The sequence below is a fragment of the Balearica regulorum genome, chromosome 1 (assembly GCF_011004875.1).
Source record: "Balearica regulorum gibbericeps isolate bBalReg1 chromosome 1, bBalReg1.pri, whole genome shotgun sequence".
In the NCBI taxonomy this organism is placed as follows: domain Eukaryota; kingdom Metazoa; phylum Chordata; class Aves; order Gruiformes; family Gruidae; genus Balearica; species Balearica regulorum.
In genome coordinates this window covers 148,171,450-148,192,365 of record NC_046184.1, presented here as the reverse complement: position 1 = coordinate 148,192,365, position 20,916 = coordinate 148,171,450, and the positions used below count along the sequence as shown (strand labels likewise).

Sequence of the window (20,916 nt, the reverse complement as noted above, 5' to 3'; positions counted from 1 at the left end):
AATAATGACCACAGAGATGAGAGGAGGAAACACTATTGCTCCTATGTTCATACATTGTAGCACCTACGACTAAACCTGGGAGTACTCTGGAGTAAAGCTGCTCGCCACTCATTTTACTTAGATGTATTCTGAAGCTCTACAATGATGTAATACATCCTTAAGTATTTCTAGGAATCTCATTAGCCCAGATTTTTATAACCATTAACTGTATTCTGCCCGCTTCATCTTCAAGCTAACTGCCGCTATGGAAGGAGATGGAGTAGTTAAACCACCATCCCTGGAAGTGTTCAAGGCCAGGTTGGATGAGCCTTTGGGCAACGTGGTCTAGTGGAGGGTGTCCCTGCCCATGGCAGGGGGGTTGGAACTGGATAATCTTTGAGGTCCCTTCCAACCTAAACCATTCAATGATTCTATGACATAAAGGCAAGAAAGTGAGATATAGGAGGAAAATTACGAAAGGAGGAAAGTCTCCCAGATAAAAATAGCCGCACAGTATGGATGGAAAGATGCAGCGGAATTAGAAAATCTGAGACAAGTTCATCACTAGGCAAGAAAGGGAAGGGGCAATCTGGAGTGCCAAACAAATTGACAGAAACAAGCCAACAGAGCAAGTATCACATAGTTATGGTTGAAAACTAAAAAAAAATGGTGCAGAGAATGCTTTCAGTGTATCTCATAGCATATAACATTCAGACTGTTTGTCAGCATAGCTATACAATAAACTGAAATATATCTACCACATTGTGGTGAACAAATACTTTTTCATGGATTACATTGCATTTGCCTTTTCCTTCTGAAGCTACCGAGTTTCTAGAAGCAGGCCTCTGGCCAACTAATCATTGTTTTGTTTTTTTTTTAAAAATAAAGAACAATCAGTACATCTGTCTCTATGGGGAATTCTTTTATTGTCCCACAAAAAAAAACCATAGTGTGTTATCCTATGTGACTTGCAAAAAAAAGTTTCCAAGGGGAGAAAACAGAAACAAAATTCAGCTTCAAAATAAAGTCCCATGATAAAAGGATAAGCCACTTAGTGTCATGCTCCATTCAAGCAGTTAGCTAACAATTAACCACAATAACTGAAACCTTTCTCCCACACTCATTTTCACACAAGAAAACTAAAATGCCTAAATAATCACAGTAAATGTGGTTGTTTAAAAGAAAGTATCAAGTAGATAAAAGCTGACTCACAATCATCTGTCTTCACTTAACAGTCTTTGGAAAATGCTTGTCTTGAATATTGTAGCAAGCCTCTGAAAAGAGGCTGAAAAGTGGTCAGAAATTGTAACGGCACAGAAGAAACAAAAAATACCAGCACAACTCCATGCAAATCAATGTACTTATCTGTAGTACTGCAAATCCTAGAGTCATTGGTAATTTTTTATTTCAAAGCATATGAAATTAGGAAGTTGAAGAAAAAAAATCTACCAGTTTCAACATCTTTATTATTTCTCTCACTGTACATGGAAATAAGAGGGGTTTGGTTTTAAACACAAGTGAAAAAAAAAAAATCTTTGAAGGAAAGCGTAGTTTTCAACATTTTCTGAGCAAGTCTTGAGTCTAAACGCCATGTAAAAATTCCACAATAATGATTATCTAAACTCTAGATTCCTAAATTTATTTTTTAAAGATTCCAGCCTAAACATTACGCATTTCCAAAGAAGACTGATTCAACATCTACTAGAACAACAGCACCTCATCTGATGGATCTATTCTGTTCTCAGTTTTCGTGGTGGCATCTCAGAAGTCGTCTCTAGTCAATGGACGCTGTGAAAAATTACACTGCTGCGAACCTCACAGCCAGGAGAATGAGACAACGCTCATAAGGAGTATTGCTAGACCTTCTCAAAGAAAAAGGTATCATGAAATGCTATGGCAAACCTTTCACTTTAAACATATGTCCCACTCCTCGACCTTGCTTTCTCTCCCATCAATACAGCCCAAGGAAGAGTATATTCTACAGCATACACACTTATGAGAATAAGCTGAAAGGAATTCAGTGACACATGCTATCCTGGCAATAAAGATAATATAAGAACCCACTTAACTTCAGAAAAGAACAAAAAAAGCAAGCAGAATTCACATTTGCATTCAGGTGATGCTCTTCAAGATCAGAGGGTGGAAACTCTTGCCACTTCAGACCACTTTGAAAAGGAAGCAGAACGTCATTTTCTCATGGTGATGCACACAGAACAATTGGATTGGGGTCCAGAAATACCAAGCTACTCCAAGCAGATTGATATAGCTACATGCCACTAATTTCTTCTTTTACAAGTAGACAAGATGCTATTTCTTGCCATTAGCACCTGGTCATGTTTCAGAACTGGCCATTTTCCACTCTCTGCAGGATACCTGGCCGAAGCACAGTCCTTTGATAGATTCTCAGTGAATTTCTGTGCTTGTACTTAGCACAGTTGAGACACAGAATGAGAACACCTGGTTTCCAGAGCAGCAGCACAGGCTAGAAAGCTTCCAGTTTGCAAGAAATCTGAAATATTTTCAGTTTCCTGACCATTTCAAGAGACTAAGTTTAGAAACACCCCATAGACCAGATATCATAGAATTATTCAACAAATGCCTAAAAAGCCATGGATTGCATTCCATTCGCTGAACACATTTGGTACCAGCTGTTCAGCTGAAACACATTTAAGCATTGTGAGGAGTTTTAAATATACCTGCTATGTCATGTATTTCCCCAACCCCTTCAAGAAGCAAAGATAAGGCATGTTGCTCAGGAGGGGACCCCAAAACTTCCAGAATCTTACAGTAATGAGGAATTCAGACAATCATGGAGAGGCACCAAGAACAACAGAATGACTAGGAAAATGCTGACAATAGAAACAGATTTTTAATTTATCGGCTGTAGTTTCAATTAAAAAAAAATGGACTTCACAGCTGCTTCTTCAGTAGGTATTACATTTATATGGACCATGATTATTTCATAGTCTACCACCATCAGCAACGTTTACGTCTCATATCTGTGTGAGACTAACACAACAAATTGTGTCACTACCCAAAACCCAGAACGAAAATAAAGTTGCACAGAGTTTTTCTTTTAGGGTGTAATTTGGGGAAGGAATGAGTAGTTTTTACTCCTTGAAGAAAACGTTTACTTTGTAACATGAAGAATTTGTGTAAAAAACCCCACACTTCAGAATTACCTTCTCAGTTTTATTTTAATAAGTGCATCTTAACTTCCCTTTGCTGCAGAATTGTTCAAAGTTAGCGGTAACAAATACACTTCAGAATAAGATACCTTTTTCCCAGATGGCATTTGATAGCGCACATATTTCCAGAATCTTGTATTTGCTGAACAAGATTTCTCTGAGAAGTCCCCTTTCCATTGGATAGCTCCATGTTTTTGCTTAATGTATTTGATTGACTCCGGCATGCTTGTGTAGTCCTGTATTTCATCTATTTCTATAAGAATCACTTGAATCCCATCACGGATGAGAGCATTATACATAGCTAGTTGCTGTTCAGAGGTGTCTTCTAACAGGCAGCAGCTAGATGCTTCTGACCCCAAAATAATCATAAGTCTTCTGCTTTGCTTAACAGTTTCATCAGCAACACTGACCACAGCTGCAAGCAACGAAGGAACATCAAAGTTTGCATAGAAACTTTACAACTGATGCAAAATATGTCTTAATTTTAAAATTGCATATACATGGAGCAGTGGCTAGCTCAGAGGGCAGGTAGGCTTAAGATCTCCCAACTGTCATTCGTGATCCATTGCATGAAATTACTGATAAAAATTGTTTTCTTCAGTCCCCAGGACAAGATATCATTCAAAGAACATCAAAAATATTAATGCTGCTGAATTCTCAATTGTTCATCACTAAAAAGAAAGTGTAGACTCTCATAACATCAGAACAGATTTTTTCATAAAAAACAAAAAACCTCTAAAAATAAAAAAAAGGTCAGTTGGACAAATGGACAAATTATCCATTACAAATAAACAAATATAGCTATGTTTTCCAAAACTAGGTGTTTTCTAATTGTATATATAATCTTCTAACCCGAGAACAATGTGTCAAAAGACAACCTATTAACTCTACTAATTAAAGCATACCTTCTCCCGGTGAATCATCCCTTCCTAATATAAAGAGATTATATCCACATTGTTGCTCTAAAACATCAGGGAGTATTCTATGAACAAAGGTTTCCAGACGATAGAAACTTCTGCCTCTGCTGCTTTTTGTGTACAGGACACATGCATCGTAGATTTTCCCATCTAAAGCAAACACAAATGTTTCTATTAAAAACCTAAAAATCAGCAACATGCCTTTATTGTAAGGTTTCATTTTGGACTGTTTAAAAAAAGTAGTGGGGCGCTGATTCACCTATCTGACAGAATAACATCAGAGCACTAAAATGCTCTACAAATCAAAAGAAAGATATCAGCCACAGAACCTGATCTCTTTTCCCATCATGGGGATGGATGTGCCACAAGTGCAGGACCTGGGACCTGCAGAAAGGAGCTCCCAACCCCAGAGGTGCCAGGACATTAAGACAGCATCCTCTTGAAGGACTTTCTTCACCACCTCTCCTGAAACAAACTCAACAGTGGTTATCTCCACTTCTGACTAACCGCAAGACAGGGTGGAAAATGACAATTTTTTCTTGTAATAATTCTGTGAGGTAGAAGAAAAGGCCAGAAAGCAGCTGAGGTTTTGAGAGTTAACATTGCATAATAAACAGGAATGAAGAAACCACATGAAAATCAGATTTAACTCAACAAATTAAGTTTAGCTCAACAAGCTACAAAACATAGTTTCTTTGATTTTTTGGGGTTTTTTTATTACAACTCTATTAAAGTGTTCTGGGAAAACTGAACTTTTAATCAGAAGTTGAAATTACTTTTCTGTGAAAACATTTAGAATGGCCATGAGTAAATGTTAACTATCTCAATGCACGTAATCTATTTACTTTCAGCCTATGGGCAACTTCAGACAATCCAATTCTGAAGGCTGCCACACAAAATATCTGTAACATTGCACTTATTCCAATTTTTTCACACCTGTCCAATGTATTTGTCTACACCACAGCAATAAAAACACATAAGAATAATCACAGAATAGAGAACTAGTAGTATTTTTTCTCTTTGGCATGTAAATATCATAACTGACAGGATTTAGAAGTGTTGGATAAAAGAGAGAAGCTGCAAAAAAAAAATTAATCTCTGAGAAAATGAGAGTGTGACTTTCAATATAAATATTTAATGCACATCTTTAAACAGCTAGTTTACAGGATGTAGCTCTGCTGACACCTATAGATCATCATAAGAGTGACCATAAATTTACATGTAAAGAAAGTACTTAACAGAAAAGTAAAAAGCAACATGTTAATTTGGGAAAAGCCTGGAGTTCTTTTTGACCTGTTTCACCATAACTGCCTTCAGTATTATTCAGTGTTTACTACCTCAACTATGATTATATGTTTTACCCATATGACTGAAAAAATATCCCCAAAAAAGTCTTCGTGTGTATCTGGAAATTCCTCAAGGAAATTCCACACACATTCTACTAAATAATCACATTTATTGCTTAGAAGTAATGGCAAGTGAAAAAAATGAATAGGCTAGTTGTTATACTAACATACCTGGTCACATTCACATACCTTCTTTACTTGCAAAGGCACAGGCAGAATTACGGTACCAAAGCACCAAGTCAATCTTGAAAATCTTGTAGATAATTAAAGTAATAAATGTTAAAATTAAGAAAGAGATAAGTCCTCCAGTCAGCCATCTTTGTATATCAGGAACTGCACAAAAATATAAGAACATTTTTTGTAATGTTGAATTTGTCCAAATCTGATCTTTCACACAAGTGTAATACAAATCTGAGTATCATATTTTTCATAGAATCATAGAATCACAGAATGGTTTGGGTTGGAAGGGACCTTAAAGATCATCTAGTTCCAACCCCGCTGCTGCGGGCAGGGACACCCTCCACTAGACCACATTGCCCAAAGCCTCAAAAAGCTTTGGGCAAAAAGCAAAAATGCCTTCACTTCCATCTACCTATCATTTTAATAATGATAAATATGTACTACAGTGACTTCTCCCCTATGCACAGATACATGCATACATACAGCAAACTGTAATCCATCTGTCTTTTATCAACGTGATATATGAGCATTTGGTATCAAAACTCCTTCTGGGGAAGTCAAGACAAACACAGGCCTCAAAAATAACAGTATTTCTTACCTCTGTGTTTTAATATAATATACGATGCAACCTGCCCAAATGCATTTGAAGCTTGACAGACAAACGGTTGTTCATAATCTTCACTATTCACTTCTGAAATTATTAGTTTCACAGAATGCATGGGGCGTCCATCATAAGAAGTTTCCTCCCTGTCCAAAAGGCAACAAAGAGCCATAAAACCACAGCCCTTTCTGGAATGGCTTCATCACTAACAACTGCAGCACAACAATGGTTGTTTCCATCTGCAACTGTCAGCCACACTTCAGAATAGATGAGCAATTACATTATATGATGGAAAGCCAAACAACAGTCAGGCCTCTTACTGACATTTAGCACAGATGTTGGAAAACATCAAGGCATTATCTTATATGGAACTGTGTTTCCCCAAAGGAATACAAGGTTTCTATAGCCTAAGTACAAAAATATACCTTACAAACCTAAGCAAACCCTTGTTATGGGCTTCCCAGCCCCTGTAAGAGGAGGTGGAGAGCCCCAGTGCTTGGTGAAAGAGAAATTCCACAATGTGAAATGACACAGAAAGAGGCCCTGATAGAAGGTGGTAAGCAGCTCTGGGACAGGGAAGACATCAGAGGTGGTGACCCACAGCAGAGAACACCAACTCACAGCATAATTCCAGCTGCAGGGTGTTGAGTCTGAATTGCTGCTTCACCCCATGGATCAGAACAAACTTGTAACAGCTAAAATGTCAGGCTACACCATTACAAGTCACAGATTAATCATAGAAATCATAATCATAGAATACCAGGTTGGAAAGGACCTCAAGGATCATCTGGTCGAACCTTTCTTGGCAAAAGCTCCATCTAGACAAAAGCACCATCTAGACAAGATGGCCCAGCACCCCGTACAGGAGAATCTTAGATGTGTCCAGTGTTGGGGAATCCACCACTTCCCTGGGGAGATCATTCCAATGGCTGATTGTTCTCATTGTGAAAAAATTTCCTCTTGTGTCCAATCAGAATCTCCTCGGGAGTAACTTGCACCCGTTGCCCCTTGTCTTTTCCATGTGACTCCTTGTAAAAAGAGAGTCTCCATCTTCTTTTTAGCCACCCTTTAAGTACTGGATCATGATGATGATGTCACCCCTAAGCCTTCTTTTCTCAAGGCTGAACAAACCCAGTGCTCTCAGCCTTTCCTCGTATGGCAGGCTTCCCAGTCCTTTGATCACCCTGGTGACCCTCCTCTGGACCCTCTCCAGCCTGTCCACACCTTTTTTGGTATAGTGGGTACCAAAACTGAACACAGTATTCCAGGTGTGGCCTGACAAGCACTGAGTAGAGTGGGATAATGACTTCTCTATCTCTGCTGGTAATGAAGAAGATTATCCCCCATACACTCTACAAGGGCACAAAAATGCTCATTATGCTGCACAGTCAGTTAGTCATTTGTACCATGACATGTGAAGTAAATGACTTTTTAACCACTAGCAAAATGAGGGATACCACTACTTTGTTAACAGTAGATCGCAAATGCAAAATTAACTAACTAGTCTACTTATCCAAGCACTATTCTTTCCTGAAAATTTATTCTAGTTATCATTTAAAATGCCAAATAAAAGCTTGAAGTATATCATAAAGGGCATATATAGGACCACAGAAATAATTTTCTGAGCAAAAAGTTACAGAAATATGAACACTGTAACAAGGAATGAATGAATCAACATCACTAATACAAATGACTAATGGTTGCAAAGACAACCATTTAAGTGCTAGGAAGTACAAAAAATCGTGTTGCTTCACTGACCAAGTCCCTCTGCATTATGGCCCAATTGTTTATAGCATTACAGTTCTTTAAGACAGTACAATATATTACTTTTGTATAGGGTTTTCTCTGGGTGAGTACTCAAAGAATTCAGCATTTTATTTCCCCTTTTGTTTTATGATGAGGAGTTATTTCTCACAACTATATTCTTACTTTGGAGATATCATTCTCATTTCTTCATCAGTTTCTTGCTCACACATAGTGGTTGACAATTTACAAAAATGATCACATTTTTTCTTCATAGGACCACTATGAGATGCGGGTTGACAAAAAACCTGCAATATTTAGTTCCCAACCTGTCATATCTAAGAAACTTTCAGATTGCCTTCTGCTCCAATTTTACTTGCCTTTTCAAGTCAGGTCTAATTTCTCCTAACTTAATTTAACCTGCTTTTCACCCTCACCTTATCTCCCAGTTGCCCTTCTCATGCTTTACTCAGTCCAAGTCCGTTTTCCTCCCCAAACCCAATTCATCACTGGAAATCTGTCTTCCTTTTCACCTCTCATCCCACTAAACTTCAGTACAAATGTACTCAAGAAAGTCTTCCATTAACTCTTCAGCTGATCTCAGTTACACATCTCTAACTCAAGGCTCTTAGACCTGTAGGTCTCAATTTCTCCTGTAAAGCACAGGTTTGACCTCCTGCAACCTTTCAGAGAGGCAGATGTGAGAGGAAAGGAGAACACAGAAGAAAGAGACAGCCTGAAGATCATGTGCCTGAACATGCTTGATCCAACTGAAAGAAGTCTCTGCCCCACCAGAGCCCACTCAATAGAAACTGTGTTACAATTATGAGACTGTAAGTCTACAAAACACCTTTTCCCATGCTTGGAAATTAAGACAGATTTTTATGATGACCAAAAAGAGCACAATCACAGGTGAAGTCCATGTGCCTACTATGTTTCAGGTTTCTACTTCAAAGCAGAAAGTGAATTGGAGGAGGCAAGCATTAGAATTTTTAAAAAGAAAGCTATTTAAACAAGTGAAAAATGTTGCTAAACATTTTAATGCCAAAGGGAGAAAGTTCCACTTTGATTGCTAACATGATATTTTCTAATCTGAAAATATACTTACTCATAAGGACTTGCAAAAATTCTGCTCACATAAAATACATCAATATACACACCGTTGCCTGTCCAAAACACCTCATACCCATCAGCACCTGTTGTATTGCAATCCACTGTAACCTGTGAGCCTATAAAATTGTGTTACAAAGTGAAAAGTTAATTTCCATACTCTAATTAAAGTCTATACAATTCTGTTCACAGACTCCCACACAGACCAGCTAAGGACGGTCCCACACACTTTGAGAAACGTTACTCTAACAGAGGGTCTACATAGTCAGTGATCTGCAGGTTCAGAAAGAGACTGGTAGGATGGAAGAGGCTGAATCCACAGACAAGATGCCTCTCTATCGTGCATCGCTTTCCCTGCAGGTTTAAGGATGGATCTGTTCTTAGAAACTCTTCCAGAGTGATGGAAAACAACAGATGTGACAGAGAATCACTTGGGTTCCCTGTAATTTTCTTCGCATCTGAGAAACTCCCATACAGGTTTCCAAGGACTTTGGAAGCAACATGCTTTGTCTTTTTCCCTCTCACCCCCAAAACACTCCTCCTCCAGGAGATCAACATAGAGAAACTGAGCTGGCCACTGAACTAGTTTTTGTCCAAACCAAAAAAAAACACGAACACAGAATATCGCACTCTGGAGGTATAATTTTTCACTAGGATACAAAATCATATTGTCTTATAGAGAAAACTACTTACCAAGTTCCACTTCAATGGAGTTGTTTCTTGGATAAGATATTTCTGGAGGCTTTTTTGGTGGGCTCACTAATCAAAAGAAAGAAAGTTCTTTTCAGAAAACCTGGGGCAGCTGTAGCCTGTTCTATGCTCTATAACCCAAATACAACCTAAAAAAAACCCCTGTCCTATGGACAAGGTTGTCAGCAATTTTATAACAGACATCACTCAATACTGAAAGTACAGTATCTCAGGTAGTCGCTACTTCTGACTTAAAGCTATGCTATTCTTTGCTCCACCTCTTCCAAAATGTAGTGCCACAAATCTCTACACACTCATGGTGGCCTGGCTGTTTCATGGCATAAAAGTCCTATAATATTGCATGCAGAGGCGCTGAGAAGGATATGAGTAAATACCTACAGTATTACCCCTCCACAATCTGGACAGTCTGTCACCCAGCATCCCACGGATACAAACTGGAGCGAAATACTTAGGAGTGCAATTCATCTATTTTAGACTTTTACTATTATAGAGGGGAAAATTAATTTCTGTACTCTAGCTGAAGGACTTAAAATTCTTCCCACAGCACTGTCTGTAAGGAAGTACAATACCAGTGGTCTCTTTTAGATATTTACATTAGGAGTAGATGCATGACACTCCAGAAAGCTTACTTCTCTCTACAGGCTACAAAGGGAGAGTAATTAACAGGTGGAGATGTAGACTTTACATTAAAAATGTCTCAGTACAGCTAAATGAATCCCAGCTTGGAGGTCCCTCACTGAACACACTTACCATTTCCAGCTGTTTCATGTAGCTGTAGGACGTTTGAGAATATTTCCTATCAGGTTCAAGAAAGTTTCCCCAAGAGCACAAATTAATACAAAGAAATCATAAAGTGTCCCTTCTGAGACCCTTAACAAAGCACACAGGATTGCCCCAGATATATCCTTCCCTTGCTCAAAACTGGGCCTGCACTATTGTTTGGACCCCAAATCACCCATTTGAGTGTTAACTTGCTTAACTGGAGACTTTAAAAACAAGTGACCGGCCTTCAGTCTTTTACGGCAAAGGAATGGTATGATTTCACTTCTACTGCATAGTGGGAGCTGAAGTTACACTGAGAGAAGTTCTAGGGACAGTTTTTTGGACCAGAATGATAAATTCACCTGATCTGACCTTATGTTCCTCATATTGTGTTTATCCACACCATATAAATATGATGTTACAGGATTATGTCCTATATGTTATGATACATATTCTTATCATATATACATGCACACATATACACATACATATATATATATGCGCATATATATTCACACACAGGCAAGCACAAGAGACCATTAAGTAGTAATGCACTCTATTAGTAAACCTGAAAATGTCTTTCATCAGCTGGAAAGTAAAAACAGTACTGGCATTTCAAACCTTGATAAAGCATAGCCTTTTCAGTGATCCAATAACAGTCTTATAATGCTGTGCTAGCAAAGGGGTACGTGTCTTACAGCAAGGCCTTCTCTTATGTTCTTTTGTTGTGCTGGTGGCCCCTCAGCATAAATCAGGGTCTACTGAGCTAGACACATGATGTCAGGCATCAGCAGTTCTTGTGCTGAGGAGCTTAAAACCAAAACCAGAAGGTTTGAAAGAAATAGGGCTCACATAGTCAAGATACTGCTACAATTTGGGCTGGTTTATTTCATCATTCCTGCAGCAAAAGGATAATGTAAAAGAGAGAGAAATAAGATGGACAGGACAGAGGGTGCAGCTACAGCAGAAAGGATTGTGCCTATCAAGCCTTACAGGGCACCTGTTGAGGGATCTTGGCACCTCATCTGGCCAGCAAAGCTTTGACATGTTGCAACTTTGAACAGGAGAACCAATCTTCAACACAGTGGCAACAACAGACACAAGTATATCAGCTCTCAGTCAGCATTTCTTTCCTGCACATTTAGGTGAAAACTAGTAGCCCTAAGCATGTCTATCCACAAATTTGGTCTTTTAGCTTTAGTCTTTAGAAACTTGGACAAAAATTTGGAGTCATTGTTATGAACACAAACACAGTGAAATTACCTACTTACCTTCTACAGTCAGACTGACATCTCGTGAAATGTTATATTGTTTTCCATTGTAGGCATATGTTGTTTCACACGTATAGTTTCCTTGATCATGTACAGTCACATTAAAAATTATAAGATCACTGTTTGAGAAGGCAAACCTTTTCCCTTCCAGCAGCTGGCAGTCCTAAACACACGTAAAGAACTCTGTTAATTCATATAACTCTCTCTTTCCATGGTTTGTATCTCTTTAATGCAATCTGAACTTTCAGTGCACCACAGCATAAGGATGGATGCCTTGCAGATGCTGAGGAAGAGCGAGGGGGGGGAAATAAAAAGCAAAACATAGTTCATTTTGGCTCTGAGTTTTTAATTCAAAGAGACTCAAGTTCATTTGCTATAGAAAACAACTTTCAATTTTAGAGAAATAAGCAAGTGAAATGCAAGTGTCAAGATTTGTAGACGTATTCATTAATGAAGAAATCGCTTAATAATTAGACTTAATTTTTGAAAGTATTTAAATGCTCTTGGACCTACATGGATTGCATGGGCATGAGGCAGGAATGCTGCAGAAGGCACTATGATCTTGTAACAGAGCCTTTAAATAAGCATGAAAAATATGAAATGGCATTTATTTAACTGAACAATATTGAGCATATAATGGATATGCCATCTCTCACAAATCATATCCTAAAGCTGCTTCTGCACCAAAGACATTCACGACTGTTTTGCTAGCAGGTAAAAAGATGCCACCTGGTGGATACGTGGGTCAATGTCTCCTACATCAAAGCTGAATATCTATACCATTAATCAAAAACCTGTATCAAACACCTTTAAAAGATAAAAAGTCTTAATCCTGTCCCAGTTTGTTTTAAAGCATTTTTCTCCAATTTACATTAAATCTTTAGTTTTTCTCTTAAAATTCACAAATATCAGTGATTTATATTTTAAATAATGGACAGTTATAAGACAGTACAAAACACAGCATTCTCACCTTATACCAACGAACAGGCTGAATATTCTTCTCATTCCTGAAATAATCCAAGTGTGGACATACAACCTTTGCAGATGATAATGTGAATATCACCTCCTCTACAGCAAATTTTTTGTTTAAGCACAAGCCATCAATCCTCTCAAAAACTGTTACTTTTGTACACATTTTCCTGCAGCTTGTCAAATTCCTGCAATTAATATAACGTAATTAAATTAACCTATTTGGCATATTTTCCAACTTGAAAAAATATGGTATTGTTTCTGGAGAAGAAAGAGAGCTTGAGAAGTTTACAGTTTCTCTAATAGATTTACTTTTGCCTACTAGGAAAAAAAAAAAAAAACAAACCAAAAAAACTAGACTTATTTTCCCCAAACTAAAGTTAGTTTTTGTGAACACACTCTCCCTTCCTCATTAGTATTTCTCTTATCCCCCAAATTCTACTTGTCTTCTAAAAGTTATTCCCTTTGCAACTCATTTCTGTACCAATGTAATTGCTTTTTAACTTTCACCTTATGACACACTCATAATCTCCAGAATCTTCCAGCATTGCAGGGAGAAACCAAATTAAATTCTTCTGCTGATGAATTCTAGAAAGTTTGTCTCTAGGCACAGCTGTTTGGTTACCAACTTTATACCATGTTAAGTTGTAGTCTTCACTTTTCAAACTCTTTTCCAGTGAACATTTAATAGCAAGAGGTTGCCCATCAGGCACAAGACTTTGCCTCAGCATCACATCATAGGCATCACATTTCTCTAAAGGAAAGAAATAAACATTAAAGAAAATCTCAAACACTGTAAAAGGATATACTGAACTCATTTCTTGAATACATTTACAACGTTCATTGAAGTTTCCACCTCCATTATTAAGTCATCTACTAAAAAATACAATTATAATCCCTTATCTTTACAGTTCAGAGGACTACTCAGTGATATACAACTGTAGTTATGCCACTGATGAAATGCTATTTTTGAATGCAAACTTTACACCTAACAGAATCTCTTCGTTTGCAGCAGACTGTCATTTGTACATTTTAGTTCAGATGCAAGTTACTAGAGTACTTGTATTTCTCCAGTATGATTCATGTGCATACACACAAACACACACATGCACACACAAATTTTTACCTTTAACATCTTTATTTGTTAACTTCACTTAACTGTAGTCAAAGTAAGTCTTCAAGACAGATCACGCTTTCAGTACCCAAATGTCCTAAGAGGACACTGCAGTTAAAGTTGCTGTTGCACAAACACTAAGTTTGCTATGGAAATTTCAACTCACCCTTCATTTTATGAGCATTTAGAGGGGAATTATTACAAGCACTTACCAATGAGCTCATTTTCTTTCCCCTGGAGCCAAGGAGATTCACACAGGAAAAGAGCAACACCATGAGATTTTTTTTTTTTTTTTTTGGTCAGTATGACAAAAAAGGCACTAACTCAGGAATGTGACCCTGCTATCCAAAGTCAGTATTCCATTTACCTAAAATTCCTTGTTTCATTAGAATATAAGAAATGCGACACAGAGTCAAGCAACTGTCTGTTTAGCCCAAAACCCCATCTCTGATAACAACCGGTGGAAAATATGAGAGTAGGACAGAACACGTACAGTAATGCTTTGCTTTTGGCCCCTTTCTTTTCTCTCATGTTCTGCATGAAAAACTATTCATTGGCTTTTATCATTTCTTTGGGTATCATGTACTTCTTGTGATGGGAAATGCCAAAGTAAACATTCCCTCATCTGCCTACTCTATAGTATTCACAACTTTATAGATCTCCATCCCACCTTGCCTCCATCACCTTTTTTCTTTACCTCAAAGTCCTCATTAATGGCTTCTCATATAGAAGACATCACATACCTGACAGCACTGTCACTCATCTCTCTACCTTTTCTGATATAGTCTTTCTGAGATGGAATGACCAGAACTGCAGAGTTCAACTGATTCTGATTCACCGTGGTGTTATAGAGTAGTATAATGAAGCTTTCTGTTTTCTGCTCTAGAGTATTCTGCTTCCCAAAAATTCTGCTCTTCTGACCACTACTGATGACAGACCTAATGCTTCCAGAGAACATCCAGAGATGTCAAAGTAGCATTTTTCCCAAGTGGTTATTAATTAACTTAATGTTCACACCACACACATACAGTATGTTTGTTTCTGCTATACATGTATAACCCTTCCATGCCCCTACACATCCATTTAATTTTACTTACTGACATGCTGTTGCTAAAACATTCAATATTCAGATATCCTCTTCATAGTCAGCATTAGTTTTAGCCACCAGGGATAATTACATATCACCCACAGTTCTCACCACTTTGCTATAAATCTTTTCCAAATTACTTATCAAAACACTGAATTGCTCAAATATCTGTATTGAATGTCCCATAAAAATTTTGATGATTATGAAATGTTGTGGCCACAGGAACCGATAACCTTTTTCTGCCACTAAATGCTAATACTCTGAAATAATGTCATTTTTTTATATACCTTTTGCCTCAGTTTCTCTGAAAACTCCCTCCCCCAAAGTCCTCCATTATTTCCATGGAGCAGGAAAGAATTATAAGGTACACACATAACTAAGCAGACAACAGAACTCTCTGCTATTGAGGGGGAGGGCAGCCAAATAATCACTTTTCCATATGATTACTTACTTAGCCAAAAACCAGACTAACCAATGGATGGGTGAACCTTGCAGTTTGTCCATCCATGGGAAAAAAACCCCAAACCAAAACCAAACCATTTCCAACCAAATGACTTGCTAGAAACTCAAGGAATGGAAATTCATTATGTTTTTATTTTAACAGTCTGGCACTGCTGCAAGATTCCAGGTAGAATGACAAGATTATGACAACAACTGATTTGAACCATTTGAAATGTTATAAACATGAAATGGATTATTGGTTGACAGTTGAAGAGCAGAAACTATGCAGTTGCAACTGAGTAGCCTAGCTATTTTACAAATAGCTACAACTCATCGCATCAGTTTATACACCAGAGGGTCGTACTGCCATCCAGATGGACCTCAACAGGCTGGAGAAGTGGGCTGACAGGAACCCAAACAAGTTAAACAAAGGGAAATGCGAAGTCCTGCATCTGGTGAGGAATGACTGCAGGTACCAGGACATGCTGGAGACCATCCAGCTGGAAAGCAGCTCTGCAGAGAAGAACACTGGGGGTCCTGGTGGACATAAGCCACCAATGCTACCTCACAGCGGAGAAGGCTAACAATGTCCTGGGCTGCATTAGGACCTGCCAGCAGGTCAAGGGAGGTGATCCTTCCCCTCTACTCAGCACTGGTGAGGCCAAATTTGGAGTACTGCAGCCAGTTCTGAGCTCCCCAATACAAGAGACACATGGATTTACTGGAGAAAGTCCATCACAGGGCCACAATGATGATTAAGGGAGCGGAACATCTCTCACATGAGGAGAGGCTGAAAGAGCAGGAGCAGAAGTGAAGAGGAGTGGAGAGGAGCAGAGGAGAGGAGAAGGCAAGGCTTGGGGAGTGTGTGGGCGGATCTTATCAATGTGTGTAAATACCTGATGGGAGATAACTGAAGAACAAAGAGCCAGACTTTTGTCAGTATTGTCCACTGACAGGACAAGATGCAATGAGCACAAACTAAAACACAAAAAATTCCATCTGAACACAATAAAACACTTTTTTACTGTTAGGGTGATCAAACACTGGAACAAGTTGCCCAGAGAGGTCATGAAGTCTCCATTTGTAGAGATATTCAAAATCCAACTGGACACGGTACTGGGCAACCTGCTCTAGCTGACCCTGGGGGGTCAGGGAGGTTGGACTAGATGATCTCAAGAGCTCCCTTCCAACCTAAATGATCCTGTGATTCTGTGATAAGACAGTACATAAAATATCACATATTATATGTTTTATAGGTTCCTGCTTTTAGGACTGTTTAAAAGAACTCATTGGCATTCATATAAATTTGACTTTTACAGACATTTTCACTTGTGTGAAAAAATAAGTTTCAGAACAAGACCCTCCATAGCCACCAATAAACTTACCTGCAATAATTAAAGACAGAAATGCTGTTGTGATATTACACAAAAACAATGTTTTTGCTGTTATGTTTCCCTGCAGAAATGGAAAGAAAACCTTCAATTAGTGGTTTCCAATATCAACTTCTACAATTTAAAGTCAACGTTTGCATTACACAGTTATTACAGGACACAGGAAATACAGCAATTGTCTTTGGCTTGTTTTGAGTCTGTTACCTGCTTGTTTTATCTGGCAGCTCCTAATTATTATACCAGAAGGAAAAAAATGAGTGAACATTTCCTATTCAACTTGTCAAGAATTTAGGATTTTTTTTACATCTCTAGCACACTCCTCCCCAGTTCTTGCTTTCTCAAGCTACAGTCTTAGTCTCTCTAAATGTCCCTTAGATGGAACACAATTTCATATTTCTGACCATCTTTGCCACCCTCTTCTGTACCACATCCAGTTATGCTACAGCCTGTCTGAGGTAGGGAGGGGAGAACAGAACTTGCATACAGTCTTCAAAACATAGGTGCACTACAGATTTATAAACTAATTAAATTTTTTTCCTGATAATTTCATTTATAAACTAAAATAATTAATATTTCTGGGTTTTTGTCCTGATAATTTCCTAATAATTTATAACAATCTATTTGTTCTTTGAGTACTACTGAGTACTGACCTGATATTTCCATGGGCCCGTGTAGTAAAATCCCAAGATTTCATCACTGAGTGTTAAAATCAGGTAAACCCAGTCAGCTGCTGAGCATATGATGTTAGGATTTTGTCCATATGTTTTCATTTTAATTTTTCATTTATCTACAACAAATTTCTTCTATTTTTACCCAACCATTCACTATTATGACATCCTTCTGCCATTCTTTGCAATTAACACCTCTGTGTTCTAGCCTGAATAGCTTTGTATTGTTGGCATATTCTGCCACTGCAAGTTTCCCCGCTGTCCAGATCATTAAAAATGTATGCTGAGAGGAAGAGAGTTGTTTGGGAGTCCAGTAGTGATCTTCCTCCACCTGAAAAACTGAGCATTTATCTTTTACCTACTTAGTTATAAATGTGAGAATAAATATATTATAGCAGTTTGGCTTCGTTTGACAGCGTCTGCTGAATGCCTTTTGGGAATTAACGTAGATTGTATCAACCATGCCTCCTGCATCCAATGTGTTCACATACATCCGTACAATTCTAACACACTTCTAATATTTGAGAGCCATGACTTCCCTTTAGAAAAGTCACTGTTGACTCCTTCCCTACATAATTTATCTTCATTTCCACTGGTTCCATTCTTCAAAGTAGTTTCTACCCAGCTGCCTGCTGCAGATACCAGGCTCACCAGTCTCCACTTCCCTGGCTCTCTTTTCATCACTTGGGGAGGATAAAAAAACATTTATCATTTTCTGATCTTTTGGTCCCAAAGCTGCTTTAAATGAGACACTTACAACAAAAGAACACAAGAATGAGTATGAGCCAGTCATGGTGCTTTGTTACAGATCATTTCATTCTATAACTGCCTTTTACTGACTTTTAAGTTTGAGACAGACCCTTCCGTGGAAGATTAGCCATAAGAAAAGCTACTGGCACTGAAATCCATGCTCTTCCAAGATGAACAGAAATGCAAATTTTTATTTTTTTTTCTTTTTTCCCTTGCTATGTTTGTATCTTCCCATAGCCCATCCCATAGGAGTTTTTTATACCTGAATGATCTGTTGGCTCTCAGGACTCTTTGGTCAGCTTCTTATCCCTAACGTGTTTGGATAAGGATCTATTAGTTGCATGTCTCTGACAAGCTGTTCCTTAACTTGGGCTACCTTACTGTTTTTTTTTTCTATTCAGCCTACCACAGTTTTTACAGCACTGTGAAAGGACAAATGCAATTATTCAAACTGAAGGATGAGCAGGAGAACCTCATCCTTCTGTGAAGAATCTTTAGCTGCTCACCAATTTCGTCAATAGTCAAACATGACACTTCCTGCTGCTGTGTCCTACTTTACCAAACTGACTCAGAAGCATGCCATATATTGCGTCATCCACACTGCTTCTTGCAGTGCCTGCTTTCTTCCTTTCTTCCCCTTCTCGTCCCTCCTCCCTCATTGCAAATTTCCGCTCAAATTACCAGGCAGGTCATTTCTTGCCTAGCTGTAAGAAGGAACGAGTCCCAGCAAGAATGGTGAGCATAAACAGAAATACACAAAACTTTAAAATCACTCGAGGGGGTTTATGTGTGCTTGTAGAAAAGCTCTAACTTTCTTCGCTAATTGTGACAGATAGTAACTCTTAAAATCTCTAGTTTTCAATTTTAAAGATGAAACTATTATAATGGGAATAATTTAAAAAGAAAATGGGACTGAATAGACTCCAGTTGTGACTAGGTATTTACTTTATGACTTCTCTGAATCACTGTTTTTTCATAAGCTCTGTTGCATTACAGCGTTACCTTACTCTACTGTTCTGTCTCACACATGGTCTCTCAAGTGGTTTTGTGCCCCTATCAGTAGATTCAGTACATGAAGCAGTAATATTTTGCCATGTTCTGAAGGAAAGTCTTCCAGAATCCTGCTTCTCTATAAATTCAACGTTCTTTCCATCTATTTAAATTTATAACTTGGCCTTTTGCCAAGATGGAAGATCTGCAAATACAGATAAACCTGTGTAAAACCTGTGTCTCTGAGGAGACTCCTCCTTGTCTCTGACTTTTCACAATGAAAAAAACTTCCATTTTTGTGGAAGGTATACCCAACAGCAAAATTAGGCTCTGCTCTGTGCATGTATTCACATAATTCATGATAAAAACCATATGACTGCAGAGTCAAGTGCAAATGTTTTTCCTACCACATTCCACCATGATAAACAGCTAATTTTCTCCCTTTTCCCAGCCATTTTGTCCACATCTTGAGTCTGCGATCAATCTCTGGAGCTTTACCACTCAGGACAGAATTCATCTGGAGTTATCTTTGCCCAAATTTTCCAGAAAGGAAGAGATTCCATTTCTCTGACGCCATGTCCATAAAGTTTCACCCTGAAAGGAAATATCTGTATCAATTCAAGACTAAAAAAAACCACAAGTGTATGAAAGAGGTCTTCAATGATACATGCATCTGAATTACAATTACAGCATCCATGATAGCACATAGTAAAGCATAAGTCTCATTAAAATCTGTCACTAAATTGGTACAGCCACCTTTTCTTCTGCTCTATAGTCCTTTAAAAGTTGATCTACTCATGCAAAAAAAAAAACTAGTCTCCTCAGAACTTTGAAGAATCAAGTCTTTCACTAATTTTTTCACAATTGTGGCACTTTTTCTTTCAATGTCTTATTCAAAAACATGGACAGATTAAAACATACAACAGTTGTGTTCTCAGAATTGAGAGAACTGACAGGAAGTCAGAGTATCACACCATTTCTTTTACATAAACTCATTAACATTTTAAATCATAACAAAATATATATTCATATTACCTTAAACACTTCTATTAACTGCAAGGTACGCCATGCCTCTTCAAGAGAACTTAATCAAGTGTCTCACTTTTGATCTAGGAAAAACGATTGCTGCCATACCTGGTGAGTGATGCCAGTGATTCACAGCAAAACATTTTCCAATATTCTTTTAAATTCTTACGTATTCCTGCAAACATTGACTTGAAAGGGGCCGTAGCTCCCCAGCGGTGCAGGAACCGCGCTGCCAGCCACCGGTGCCCGGGCGCGCTGCCTGCCAGCCGCCCCGTCAGGGGTACCGGTGGCCGTGCGCTCGCAGGGGACTCACCAGACCCAGGGGCCAAGATTTAACTTGATAAAAGGGAAGGTGCTCTCACGCTTTCTCTCAGAAACCGAGCCACACGCCGCACGCACGGCTTGCGGAGGAAAGTGCTGACCTTTTAAAATAGATTGCACTTCCACTCCTAAACTGTCCCCAGCCCTCAGTTCACCCAAGAGATACCACCTCACAGCCCCAAAAACGGGACATCGGAACAAAGTACGACTATCGCCGCATCTCTACGGACTTTCCCCCCGGATTATCCCAAGCCGGCAGACCCCATCCGCCCTGTTACAGGACCGACGAAGGCAAGCCGCCCCCGCTACCACTGACCGTTCCCCGCCCCTCCCAACCCACTGCTGCCCTCG

At 38.6% G+C, this 20,916-nt stretch overlaps 1 protein-coding gene across 2 annotated transcripts; it reads right to left on the bottom strand.

Moving 5' to 3' along the window:
• Nucleotides 1–3,157: 3,157 nt before the first annotated feature.
• Nucleotides 3,158–20,916, bottom strand: LOC104636595 (interleukin-1 receptor-like 2). 2 transcript variants are annotated; one of them, XM_075738660.1, is made up of 12 exons: nucleotides 20,254–20,915; nucleotides 19,626–19,812; nucleotides 16,805–16,874; nucleotides 13,288–13,531; nucleotides 12,779–12,965; nucleotides 11,809–11,971; nucleotides 9,758–9,823; nucleotides 9,063–9,183; nucleotides 6,209–6,357; nucleotides 5,620–5,763; nucleotides 4,073–4,234; nucleotides 3,158–3,582 (listed from the first exon to the last, which is right to left on the bottom strand). In XM_075738660.1, exons 2-12 carry the CDS (start codon nucleotides 19,671–19,673, stop codon nucleotides 3,191–3,193), a joined length of 1,746 nt encoding a protein of 581 aa, XP_075594775.1. In that variant the 5' UTR covers nucleotides 19,674–19,812; nucleotides 20,254–20,915; the 3' UTR covers nucleotides 3,158–3,190. The 2 variants fall into 2 exon arrangements, with proteins under 2 accessions (XP_075594775.1, XP_075594784.1); XM_075738669.1 differs by lacking the exons at nucleotides 5,620–5,763; nucleotides 6,209–6,357; nucleotides 9,063–9,183 and having other exon boundaries at nucleotides 17,461–19,812; nucleotides 20,254–20,916.

Excerpts from the sequence above, each read along its gene's own strand:
- LOC104636595 (XM_075738660.1), bottom strand. The coding sequence starts at position 19,673 with ATGGCTGGGAAAAGGGAGAAAATTAGCTGTTTATCATGGTGGAATGTG. Across the intron at positions 6,358-9,062 it reads ATTTTTGCAAGTCCTTATGA|GGAGGAAACTTCTTATGATG; the intron begins GTAAGTATATTT and ends CCTTTTGGACAG. Across the intron at positions 4,235-5,619 it reads TGCCTTTGCAAGTAAAGAAG|ATGGGAAAATCTACGATGCA; the intron begins GTATGTGAATGT and ends TGTTTGCTTTAG.